A 13,642-nucleotide genomic window follows, 5' to 3' on the forward strand; every position below is an offset into this window, starting at 1 on the left:
CAGACAACAATTCACACTCATACCTACGGACAATTTCCCCAATCAACCTCTGTATGTTTTTGGACTGTGAGAGGAAACCAGAGTGCCCGGAGTAAACCCATGCAACATACAAACTCCTGATGCTATTTCCACTATGTAAAAAAGAAGAAAACAACAGGGATGACTTTTTAATTACTCTTTAGGTGTACATTGCTATGTATAGGAATATTTTCTGCCTGAATGCCTCAATTTAATTAAAGAAAATGTGAGTTTATTATTTTATTCGAGATTTTCAGAATTAAGAGCCTTATAATACATATTCATAATGACTGATATAGCACAGCTAGCCACAAGCTATGATTAAATAAATAATTATGTTTCTATCACAAATGATCTTTTAAGTTAGTACAGGGTGAAGTACACCGTTTAAAAAATGTAATGAATGAACATGCACTGTATAATACAGCACAATTTGGATTTTTTAATAATACATTTTAAATACATTTTCGAGCCCTTGAGATATTGATCAGATAAAAAAAGTCACATCACTACACATGTGATAAAGATCAATTGTGTGTGTTAAGTGCATGGAGATTTTTTAGTCTATATTATTATAATGTCTACTAGTGTAGACCCTTTGACCATATTTCAAGTGCTAGTAACAGGTTGATCAGGCTTCATGAAACAGTGTAGTCCTCCTCAGAGCTCAGCAGGTGGTGCTCTTTGTTTGGAAATGATGGGAGGGTTCATTGAATTGAATTCAGTTCCTTAAACTATAGAGCTTCATGTTCCATCTATTGCTCTTTGAAAACGAAGACACCGCATTACGATGTTTCATGAAACTTCAACCAAACCCATCACTAGGAAGTTTCCTTTGCTCATGTATTACAATTATTTGTTATAAAATGTGCAAAACACAACAAAGAGTTTGAAAATCAAAGTTTACCGACACCGAAAACATGTCCTACCTCAATGGCATCTAAAGTTGTGAGCACACACTTGCTTTGAGTTGTTTGCAAGGATCACTTGACCATACACTTTGATAGAAGATGTAAGATGGTTGACATGTATACTTGCTACTAAAAATACTCCTTACTTAATAACATTTTTCTCAATTTCCTGGTGATTCCTATTTCCAAAATAAACAGGAGCCATATGGAGAAAGTCAGTAATTGATTATATTTACATCTTCTTAAGCGCTTTGTGAACCTGGTCTGTGAAATGCACTGTGCAATAAAGCTAACTTACTTACATATTTACTTACTCTTTATTTCCACGATGGCCTATAATCTCTCAGTTCAGGGATTTCCATGCCTGTCAGTTCCTCCAAGCTAAACATCAGTCTGACATGTTTCTCCGCAAAATATAGCATCGAAATGATTTTATGGTGAGTATTCTGGGATTAATGTGACAATTCACATATTAAAAAGAATTAAACGGTGAAACGATTTACTGAGCGCTTTGCGTTGCGCGTGTTCTGCAGAGGATTCCGTAGTCCTCACAGTGGAAGAATGGCCGGCTGGCTGTGGCTGCGCTGTGTTTTGGGGCCGCATTTGCAGCGAATTCATCGCCCCCCGGATCAGTCCCGACAGGAAGGAAGGACTGCCAAACGGGTATGGATGCCTGCCCTTTAATAAACCAGTTAGAATCCAGCTGGCTAGAATATTGCGCCTGGCTCGATCGCGTTAGCTTCGGCTGCGGCCCGGAAGTGTTTGTTATGGAAACTCAGACGTCACTTCACAACACAGAGGCTGGAAATGAATAAAAACACGGCGATTATCGCAACACACCCAGTTGTTTTTCAAAAGAGTTTGGTATTTTTGTGAAAGTAGTAGATGAATTTGCAGGTATTTACATTATCAGTGAACTAGCTACGATAGTTGCCACTTTCAATTCAAACCTCAGATTACTCATAGAAAAACTAATGTATATACAGTGTACAAATGTGTTTATATATATATAACGGGGTATAACTTCCAAAAAATGAAACCGAAAGCTGGTGTAGCCTTCATGTAGCTTCTCCCCCAGAGTCCAAAAGGTGGTTATATCTGGTTATCACTGAACTGAATAGTTATTTCTATTTACTGTTATTGTCACTGAGAACTTTGAGGCTTTCCGTCCTGTGAGACCAGTTGCAGGCAACAAACATTTGCTGTGTCTCAAATCGCATACTTGCGTACTCAAAGTTAGTATTTTTAGTGCGTAGTGCGTCTCAATTCTTAGTATGCGAAAATTAGTGCGCCATGCACACTAAATTGGCGTACTAACACGCCCACAAAACTGAGTATGGTTCGATGGACACTAACCACCCTTAACAGCCGCCATCTTAATGACGTTTTAATCGGAAGTTACGTCATATATAAATGCATATATATTCATATACTTACAGGTGTATTTTCAGCAGAAGTATAAGGATGGCACGTCTTCGCTGCTGATACCAGCTTAAATATCTTGTGAATATTTCCATTCTCATATTTTTTCTTTATTTCTTCTTCCAAACTTGAAAAACGTGCTGCCAGCAGGTGGCGATAGTGTTCCTACAGCTGGTTGAAACCATCGTTAAATAGAAGTAGAAGAAGAAGCTGTCGCGTCATTTCCTGTTAGTGTGTAGCAGCAGAGTTTGATTTGAGACATACAATCTGTGGAGAATTTGCGTACTAGTTAGTATGTACACTATCCTAATGCATACTAACTTATAGTATACTAAGAGAAGTATGCGATTTGAGACACAGCAATTGAGGCCTGAAGAACAAACAAGCAAGAAGTGTGATGTAATATTGCTGACTGGAATGATGTTCTCAGTGCCTCTGAAACGTTTGCTTATTATGATGATGATGGTGATGATTATTATTATTATTGCTATTAACAATTTGAATTGCTAATGGATTGGGAAAACGTGTTTATTGAATGTATATGCATCAACAGTTTATTCCAGCAAGCTGCAGATGGAAATCGCATAGTTCAGACTAATCAAGCATTTTTAATGGTTCCCTGAATATTCTAATTCGATTTTTATATTTGTATATCCTGTGTCTAAAACATTCACTGACGTCTCATTTTGTAATGGTGCCAACAGGGATGGAACTATAAGGCAGGAGGCGTGGAGAGACACACCGACAGCATCCTCGGCTGGGTCAGTACGGCGACATGGAAGTTTTGGACGTTGAGGAAAAGAGTTTTTAATTTGATCTGATTTTGCATGTTCTTTTTAGGCGTCAACACTATGGTCTCTCTCCTACTACAGCTCTCCAATAATACTCAGCTATCTGTACAGAAAAGGTAGGTTCCTTCTCCAATTACCGTAATTAACACACAACACACCTTTGAAAAATATGCCTGTAGAAAAAAATACATGAAATGGCGTTTGGCATAAAGCCCAATCTCCAACCTCTCTTTGTTGTGCAATTATGCTTTTCTTCCCTCATGTTCGTACTGAACCGTCCTCAGGTGTTTATTTCTTGATTCACAAGTTACGAGATTAGAGATCGTATGAAGATTTTAAAACGACCTATTGTAGCCGACCAACAGAAAATGAATACAAAATGTAACAATAACAGTTTGATGTTTAATATAACATTTAATCTGACCTTTTTATGTTTATTGTTCATGTTTTTAGGGGGAATGATTGTTCTGTCGCACTGTTTGAATCTTCTTTTGAATTCAAAAATAGCATAACAAGCCTATAGATTTTTACATATCGGATGGCTCTTGCAGAGTCATTTTACAATCTTTTCCATTTATTTGTGAAACATTTTGATGTTTGTTACATGACTACTAAGAGTGTATTCTTAGGTTCGGTTAGGTAGAACTTTATTGATCCTTCAGGAGGTCTCCTACGGGAAATTGTTTTTTTGACACAGCAATACAGCAATTATTCATAAAAAATTAAAAAGAGAAATAAAGAGAAAGAACATAGATCAAAGAAAAAGGATACAAAGACTAACATAGAATAGAACATCATGGTAGTTTCGCTCCACTGACTCCACAAACTCAGAATTGTACAATCTAATAGCCCTAAATTTCTCTAATGGTGCAGTTGGCGCTATACTACCTGCATCTCCACCGGTCCTCCTGTTCTCATTTACACACACGTACATTAAACTGTCTCGCTTTCACTGACATTCTTTCCCTTCTCTGACTTCTCCCTACGATTCAGTATCTGCAAACATTCATGGTTAACTTGGAAAAGGTGTCTAAGAACTGATTTAACTTCAGTTCTCCTGCATTAGATAGTTGATGGTGAATGAGTGAACTAATGTAAATACCAGAACAGAACTGTTTTACCTCAGTCTGTTCATTTTCCAGAACTATTTTCTCACCACTGACTGAAGTAGCTGGTGTCATTTGAGCTCATATCATCTTCAGTCTTTGGGATGCTTCAAACACCAGTTAAATCAAAACCATTAGTTTTTTTCCTCCAACGTTGAGTTGAAATGATGAGAATCAAGGTGTCCTGAGATGGAGAGCAGCAAACGTTTGTGGCGCCTTCTTGGGATTTACTCCCAGAAGTGGGATTAATATGAAGTTAATCAGCGGAAGCTTGCAGTAAGACTCGACGGGCATCAATAAGTTAATTGCTTGAGGTTATTTGCCTCTCTTCAATGTTTAATTGAGCTTCTCGTATTGATTTATGCGTATAGTTATAGTGTAGCCGTCGGTGTCTGTGCATGCTAATAAGACTCAAATCTGGCAGCGTGTGGTTAGTATTCAAGTCTTCCTTCTGTCTTTTCAGGCTACATATGCAGCAGTAAGGTGGTGCCGACGGGTCAGATCATGGGGACGGTGCTGGTGTGTCTCCTCGGAGTGGCCTGTCTCAGAGGTGAAGCTGCAGATGTTTGCCTGTAGGGCTCGACAACGGCTGCTCGGCCTGCCTCGTTCTCTCGGCCAATCAACAATCCTAATTAACTTTAAGCGCTTCAAGCCACCAGGTCTTCCCAGAGCGAGATCGATCGTAGCAATCCCAGGCCAGAATTACACTTTAACTTAATGCAAACAATTTAGTCTGGCTAATGTGTATGGTTACAGGCAACATTTGTCTATAATACACTCTACATAATCCACTGCTACAATCTGATCCATTTGTTTTGGTTGTGGAATCGATGTCAGTGGCCAGATGAAACAAAATGTTTGTGTTTAGATTTTATTGATAAATAAATGTAGATTGTCTCTTTATCTATTTGCACATAATGTCATGTTCTCTTAGGTGTAAAGTGAATGAAATTAATTACAAATAAGACAAAATGCCCGTAACTTCAGGAATGCAGCTTAATAAATGAGGCATGTATGGAAACCTATCAGTGCCATTAGAATATATTAAATGGTGGAATTTAACATCTGAAGGGCATCCTAAATTAGAAATCCTATTTTCGGTTTATCAGTCAATGCACTATTGTCGCTTTGAATGATATAAAATATTTTATATACATTATTGAGGTAGTTTTTGGTTCTCTATTTATTGTTTAACGCCTCCTGGAGGCCTTTAACCTTTCAAAACCTATAGATTAGTCACATTGTTGTATAGACCTCATTCAAAGCGTTTGTCTGTTAATTACAGTATTGCAGGTGTGAAAGAAATAATTGGAACAACAATATATATATCGCAATATTTGAATGTCCGATATGTCAAAATTTCATCTCTTCATTTATGATTTCTTTGCACAGAATTGCAAAATTTTGAGTGATTTCGTGTGCTTTTATTGCTTTTTTTTTTTAGCTTTATGGAATATACTACGAAGCCCCTAAGTGGACATGGAAGGAAAAAAAATATTGTGTGATCTCGCATATAATGAAGACTGGGAGACAACATCCGTGGGGAAGATGAATTGAATTTTATTTTGAAGTTGGCCTTCAATAAAAAGACATTCGATCTGTGCTCTTTCACAAGCATGCTTTGAACGTGAGTGAAAGGCATCTCGAGAGGATTTTAAGTTAAACTCTCTCGGCGTGAAACATACTGCGCTCTAGGAGATCTCGTCGGATTCATCAGCAACCAGTTGCAATCCTCTGGACAGAGCAGCCAAGTCTCACACTTTTAGTGTGACTTTGAGCCATTTTCACACCACACGCCACACTTGCCGTTTCTCACGATTAAATTGACCCACTCAATACTATAGATATATTTTTAAAATGATGATAAACTATGGTCATTTTTGGTTAATATTGCGTGATGGCTTCAGTGATTGGCTACAACATAAGGCGGGTCTATCTGTCAGTTCAACATCATAAGGCTGTCAATCTATCAGTTGTTATGGTTTCTCCACTCATGAGCCGCACTTTAATTTTAGAAAGTTCTCGCTAAACTTTGCAATTAATTCCCCAAACGCCGTTAAGAAGTAAGTAATAAACTTCCAGCTTTCAAATTAATGAAATTAAATTAATGAACCTTCTTCATTGTCATCGTGATTCTCTGAAATTAAATCTTTTAAATGCACGTTTGTTCCTCTTTTTTATTTGTCATTAATTTTGCCATATCTATTGATTGATTAGAACGTTCTGAGATTGTCATCCAATAAATAGATTTATATTTTTTCTTCCATGTCCCCTTAGGGGCTGCGTAGAATATACCATCATTTTGTGATGTATAGTAATATCACAAAAGTACTGACCAATAGTTTTCATGTTCAATTGCTCTAAATCGGTTTATTTGAAATAAACAACAAATAAACCTTTCACACAGCCACAGAAATTCGATTAAAAAACATTTTCAAAACACTTCACGTCACATCAACCCACATACATTAACACCTGGTTATCGCTTGAAGGTGAGGAAATGTATTTAAAGCATTTCCTTCCAAAAACATTTATCACATTTGCATTAAAAAACTTCCATTGTTTTGAGTCACAAGGTCTTCTTCGATTACACACTTTCGCTTCTTTGTTACACTTTTGTTCTCAATGTTTTTCTTGCTCAAGGTTGGGGAAGATGGAGGAATTCCGAGTATGTTCAGTTCATTTCCATTCTGGAGGAAACAAAGAAGAATCATTCGTCAGAGAACAAGGTGAGGCTGCTACGATACAAAGACTGGACTGTTGTCCTGACACCGGGTTTAAATATTCAAACACGCTGTTGATGCTCCGCAAATGTTGATCAACACTGTAGCATAAATGTTTCAGCTCCACCTTTGCCTTTAAGTTTATTTCACGGCCAGCAGTCGGGTTTTCAGATTTACTGAGCTTTGAGGTAACAAAAAAAAAAAGAGTTTAGTCTATTTGATTCAGGTGCTGGTGGGGGAATAAAGGAGAAGAAAGCAGATCGGTCGGTTGTTTTGAAAAAGCAGCCATGAGAAAGTCATCACTAGCTCTTGAGCCATGATTCGCTGCAACCTGCCTTGACATCTGTGGGCGTCTCTGTGTTGTGCAGAGAAAGCTACGGTCGTATGACTTCGACTTCTCTTCCTGGCCTCCAGACTTCAGCTGGACAGAAGTCAGCAGTCCGTAAGTTTCTTTGTTTTTTTTGTTTAATGAGTTCAGACATGTGTCTACGGTTGCCATGACAACACCACTACAGCAGCACACTTTGCTCCGGTGGCTTCGCACACGTGATTTCAGTGCTAACGTTCACACCAGAGCTTCAGCGACGGCACACGAGAAGTGTTTCATCAGATGGATGCTGATCTAGGCATGAATCATTCATGAGACCCTCCAGTCATTAAAGTAGCTCAGGGTGTTTTGACACTTACACTCACGATGAGATCAGTCTCGTGATTGTTCTTATTATATTACAGGAAGTTGAACAAAGCCGGCGTCTCTCTGCTGAAGCCGGAGCCTCGGCTGAGGGGTACGGCAGACGGACTCCTGCACTCGGTCCGCACGCTGCCGTGTCAAGTCATCAGGTGAAGCGGATTCAGAAGCAGCAGACGGGAGGCCGAGAGTTAATCTAACGCGCTGTCGTCCTCCATGTCCAGCTTCCTGGTCACCCACTCGTTCGGCAGGAGGATGCTGTACCCCGGTTCTGTGGGCCTGCTGCAGAAAGCCATGAGGAACATGCTGCAACAGGGACAGGCCCGGCTGGTGGAGGAGGTACAGTACGCAGACCACACTCACGGGAGAGTTCCTTCATGAGAGTGCAAATATGAGGACAAAAGATTATGAAATGATAAATACAAATAGACTGGTTATTTGAATATTCTAATGTTTTTAGGATTAAATGTGAATCATAGTCGTGTAAATGTTTTCTAAGAAAAGACTACAGTGGGGGAAACGTATTAGCAAAAATTGTTTCAATGATTTTGTTTAATTTAGGTTTCAAGATGCAGTAAGTCCTTCATCATGACCATGTTTTGAAGTTGTTACTTTATAACGTTTGAAGTCTCGGAGAACAAAAGGTTACGAGAGCCGAGTCCATCATGACGTATTAATGGCTTCACTCCTCCTCCAGCCAGCTGTAATCACACCTGCTCTGTTTATACAACGAGCCCCTTGGAGATGGTGACTTTCAGGATTGATGATGTGCGGTGACAAACCTCAATGTTGGACCAATCACAGCAGAGTTGGTGTGGTTATGCTAAATATTGTTTAATATCCAGAAAAAAAAGTGTTTTCAGTGGGGGGGGGTTAAACACATTTTCTAACAAATATTTCAATTCATCATTGTGTCGGGTCACCTTGACCCAGAGATGACACAAGGGTTAAAAGAGACATTAAGTACATTAGAAGTCCAAGATCAATTTAAGATCAGTTTCCCTGTGGTAAACCATGGAACTATTATTGTAGAATGATATTAAATACAAAGTGACATGTGTTGACAACAGTATGAGTCGAATAAATGAACCAATAGAGTGACGTGTTGCGGGAATGAATGAGTTAAATATCGGAGCCGACACACTTCAAACACTGGAGCGTGCGAGAGCTTTGAGTGACACTTGAGTCACTCTGCTGCTTGTTAGAGCTGATTGTGGGAGACGATCGTATCCGCTGTGGTGTGGAAGGTCGAGACCAGTACGTGGAGGTCTGATCACGGCTAATGAACGTCGGTGACAGGAGCCCAACATGGCGTCAAGGGACTCGTGAGGGCTCCTTCATCTCAGCAGCTGGTCAGAGACGCACATCAGACTCTGGCAACAGATGCTCTTTGAGTGAAGGAAGCTATTTCGGTCCGAGCGGAGCCCGAATCCCTGGGCAGCGGAGGAGGTCACGTGACTTCATGATGCTGCAGTGATTCTTCCACCCCGCTTCACTGGGACACCTGCTGAGGGGGGGGCGCATGAATGTTTCAGAGGCAGCAGCGTGAAGGTGTGTCTCGCTTGCTAAGAGAAATGCTTCCACCTGCAGTTCGACGGTCAGAGGAACAAGCTGGTGGCGTGTGACGGCAACCAGATCGACACCATGTTCGTGGACCGAAGAGGATCCGGCGGTCAGAAGGCTCAGACTCTGGTAACGACCTCTGTCGTCTCGGGGTGTTTTCCTGAAGCTCACACTCTCTCTCACCTCCTGCAGGTGATCTGCTGCGAAGGAAACGCTGGCTTCTACGAGGTGGGCTGCATGAACACGCCGCTGGAGGGTGAGAGACGCTTGACCTTGATGTGGAGTTTTCTCAAACACTCACACACTCTCTGACGGCAGGAGGATACTCTGTGCTGGGGTGGAACCACCCGGGCTTCGCAGGCAGCACGGTATGTCTTTGAAGAGACTCCCAGCAGAAACGCACAAGTCCTCTCATAGATGTTCACACCATCCGACCACAACACATAGATACGTTCATACGCACAGGCATACACCACCCCGACTTAGAATGGATACATTCATATATACGCACACACCACCCCAACACATACAACCCCACTAAAACTTTGGATGGATACATTCATACACACAGAAACAAACCACCCCAAAACTTTAAACCCCACCCCATTTCTGAACTGATATGTTCATACATACACATCCCCCAACATGTACAACCCCATTGTAAGGTATAACAAATATGTTCATAAGCACCCACCACCCCAACACAAACAACTCCACCCCAACTTGGAACAGACACGTTCAATCATACACATACAACCCTAGCACAACATAGAACAGGTACATTCATACACACACCACCCCAACTTAGAATGGATACATTCATGTATACACACAACACCCAAAAACATACAACCCCACTAAAACTTTAAATGAATACGTTTATAAACAAAGACAAATACTGCCCCAACACATTGAACCCGACCCCAACTTGGAACGGATATGTTTATACAAACACCACCCCAACACATACAGTCCTACCAAAACTTGGAACAGATACGTTCTTATATACACACCACCCCAACACATAGAATTTCCCCAACAGGAACAAACGCAAAAACAGGAAAAATCACTACACAAAAACGTATGAGCTCAACAATTAACAAAAACACACATAGGTGCCACCCCAACGCATACAACCCCATCACTGACATACACGCACCACTACAACCCCATAACGGACACACAACCTTTTTCTACAGAGACCACACCAACACTGAAACCTACACAGCCCCACCCCGACACACAATCCCACTATTGGAACACACATCACACTTAAGTTAGAAAAAAAACAGACACAACCTCTTTAATAGAAATGGAAACTGTAAACTACACAACATGAATACAGACATATGACTGAACACAGGGACACACAAACACTGAAATCTAAAAATTAAAAAAAACACTACATCTGTCAGTCACCACTGACATTCAGCTCAAGTGTGTCATAGTGTTTGTTCATGGCAGAGCAGATCAAACTAAACCCCGGTGTGAACACGACGTAAATATCTTTCACGTCTCTGTCTTCAGGGAGTTCCGTTCCCTCAGAACGAGGCGAACGCCATGGACGTCGTGATTCAGTTCGCCGTCCACAAGCTGGGCTTCCAGCTGAGCAACATCGTGGTTTACGCCTGGTCCATCGGAGGATTCTCCGGTAAACTCGGATCCGCCTCTTAGACTCCGGCGAAGACTGACTCTCTCTCTCATAGCCACGTGGGCGGCCATGTCGTACCCGGAGATCCAGTCGCTGGTGCTGGACGCCTCCTTCGACGACCTCCTGCCCTTGGCTCTCAAGGTCATGCCTGACAGCTGGAGTAAGTGTCAGGGGTTAAAAGGTCATTAAAAGGATCCTTTGATACCATCTTTTCTTTTTTCCCCGGTCAGAGCCGCTGGTCCAGTACACGGTGCGACAGTACATGAACCTCAACAACGCGGATCAGCTCCTCAAGTAAGTCCTCGACCCACGTCCGGTCCTGTGAAAGGTTAAAACCTCATGCCGTTCCAACAGGTATCAGGGTCCGGTTCTGCTGATCAGGAGAACCAAAGACGAGATCATCACCACCACGTGAGTCATGAACGACACCACTTCAAGAGTCCAGACATGACAAAGGTACTGTTGGTGTCCTCACAGGGGTCCGGAGGACATCATGTCCAACAGAGGGAACGACCTGCTGCTCAAACTGCTGCAGTTCAGGTGAGAACGAAGGTTTTTCTTCTCCCTTCACGACCTTGAACTCGTTTTTCCTGGTCAGATACCCAAAGATAATGACGGAGGCGGGCGTCGGAGTGGTGAGGCAGTGGTTGGGGACGTCTGGCTACATGGAGGAAGGTGAGCTTAAGTCCTTTAAACCAGGAGTGTCGAACTCAACACCAGGAACACTCAAATTCCTTCACTTTCACTTGTATTAGAATTCTCTATAATTCTTCTCATTCAATCTGATCCTTGAGATTTTTTTTTAATCAAAAGTATCTTCAATAAAAACATATTTACTTGAAGATACTTTTTTTGGGATCAAATAATTAAGTCACAAATACAAAGGTGACTAATTTGTTACTTTTTTTTTATTCAAGCCATTTTTAAATTGAATAACGTTGAAACAAATCTCCCTCCATTAATAATTAAACACCGGCATCTTTCATCGGTCGCCATATGTATTTTCTTTGATCTATGTTCTTTATCTTTAAACTTGGATTGTATCATCTTGTTCTTTTTCTTTATTTCTCTTTGTTCTTGTTCTTATTTTATTGTTATTTATTTTTAATGAAAAATTGCTGTATTGCTGTGGCTAATTGGGGAAAAAAAAAAAAATCCCGAAGGAGACCTCCTGAGGGATCAATAAAGTTCTACCTAACCTATATGAACATGAATCTATTTGGAGTCACGTGTGCTTCGTCTCCCTGCAGCCGCCCTGTTCAGCAGCTACGAGGTGGACGACGACTGGTGCGAGTCGGTGCTGCAGTCGTACCAGGCGGAGGGAGACGTTCAGTTTCCCTGGAACGTCGGTGAGTTGTTGTTGTTGCTTTGAGACGAGGATCAGACGCCTCAGCCTCTCGGTGCCGATGACGCTCTCTTTCCTGTGCGCAGGCGAGGACATGACTCTGGAGGGAAGACGGCAGCTGGCTCTTTTCTTGGTGAGTGAATTATTCATCCGCGCTTTTGTGCTCACCGGAGTCGCGCGTCTGGGCTGTCGGGTGGAAAAGGGCAGCCACCTGTCGGCCGAGCGCCGCGGGGGAGGGAAAAACAAAGTGGCATTTCCATTCCTGCGATAAGCAGTTTTGGGAGACGAGCTTACCTCGTCCTCCCGACCGCCGCCGCGGTTGCTATGGCAACCGGCTCACCTGGGCGCCGAGGTTGACTGTTGTAATACGTTTCACGGCACTCTGCTTATTGAAGTCATTTAACATCAAACAAGGAGGGTTCCGTCAAATTACAGCTAATGACAGCTTCTCTCCCGTGGATCCGAGTTGAGACCAGAGCCTTAATATAACCCAGTCCTGCTCTCTCTCCCCCCGCAGGCACGGAAGTACATGCACAACTTTGACACGACACACTGCACTCCGCTGCCCGCCTCAGAGTTCCCGCCGCCCTGGAGGCTGTAGACGCTCCTTGTTGTTATTTTTAATATATATAATGATAGTGGACGTGATGTGACAACCTGTGAATCATATGTAAACTTCACCATATGCTGTGTCAACTCAATAAAATATTTCAACAAGCTTCACTTCTGCAGATCTTTTAGCCACAAGGTTGATCCGGCAATTTCATGATGAACCCATGTGCGGGAAGAATGGAGCGTGAGGTCAACGGGTGGATTGTGCAACTGTAGAGGGGAAAAGAGTCAAACCAAAAAAAAAAGCAAAGCTACCAATCCATGGGTTGGTCTCCGTCTCTACATGAGGTCTTGAATGAAGGGTAGAGACCTTAAGAACTCAGATCTCAGGGACAAGCAGCCAATCATTTTGTCTCTAAGGAACTGAAGAGTAAGTAAGTGATTTTTATTTATATAGCTTTTCCAGACCAGGGTCACAAAGCGCTTAAACAATCAAAACAATATTCAATAAAGTATATACTTTAAAGATCAAGATAAAACTGATAACACAACAGGAGTACCAGAAAATCAAGGAAAAGCCTGAACAAATAAAAACGTCTTAAGATGTTTCTTGAAGGAGTCAGTAGATCATCAAACACAGAGGAAGATCGTTCCAAAGCTTAGGAGCAACAGTCTGGAAGGATTTCTCTCCTCTGGTCCTGAACCGTGTTCAGGAACCATCAGTAGATTCTGATCCACAGACCTCAGAGCCCGAGCTGGGGTGTAAGGCTGGATCAGATCACTCATGTAAGGAGTAAGCGGTAGAACCTCCTGCGTTGAGGTGCCTTGGACATCTGATGAGGAGGTCTCCTGACCGGTCGAGAACATGGCCT

General features: G+C 41.8%; 1 protein-coding gene across 1 annotated transcript; it reads left to right on the top strand.

The window, feature by feature from the left end:
• Positions 1 to 1,473: 1,473 nt before the first annotated feature.
• On the top strand, positions 1,474 to 12,941 carry abhd16a (abhydrolase domain containing 16A, phospholipase). The gene is made up of 20 exons (XM_087805956.1): positions 1,474 to 1,592; positions 3,056 to 3,112; positions 3,192 to 3,258; positions 4,712 to 4,798; positions 6,892 to 6,977; positions 7,340 to 7,413; positions 7,704 to 7,811; positions 7,884 to 7,998; positions 9,250 to 9,351; positions 9,415 to 9,478; positions 9,541 to 9,590; positions 10,750 to 10,873; positions 10,929 to 11,033; positions 11,104 to 11,167; positions 11,228 to 11,284; positions 11,351 to 11,413; positions 11,472 to 11,548; positions 12,124 to 12,222; positions 12,305 to 12,351; positions 12,736 to 12,941. The coding sequence occupies exons 1-20, from the start codon at positions 1,491 to 1,493 to the stop codon at positions 12,817 to 12,819; spliced, it is 1,632 nt and encodes a 543-aa protein (XP_087662082.1). The 5' UTR covers positions 1,474 to 1,490; the 3' UTR covers positions 12,820 to 12,941.
• Positions 12,942 to 13,642: the final 701 nt, after the last annotated feature.

Source organism: Callionymus lyra, chromosome 13 (genome assembly GCF_982586985.1).
Source record: "Callionymus lyra chromosome 13, fCalLyr1.hap1.1, whole genome shotgun sequence".
Classification (NCBI taxonomy): domain Eukaryota; kingdom Metazoa; phylum Chordata; class Actinopteri; order Syngnathiformes; family Callionymidae; genus Callionymus; species Callionymus lyra.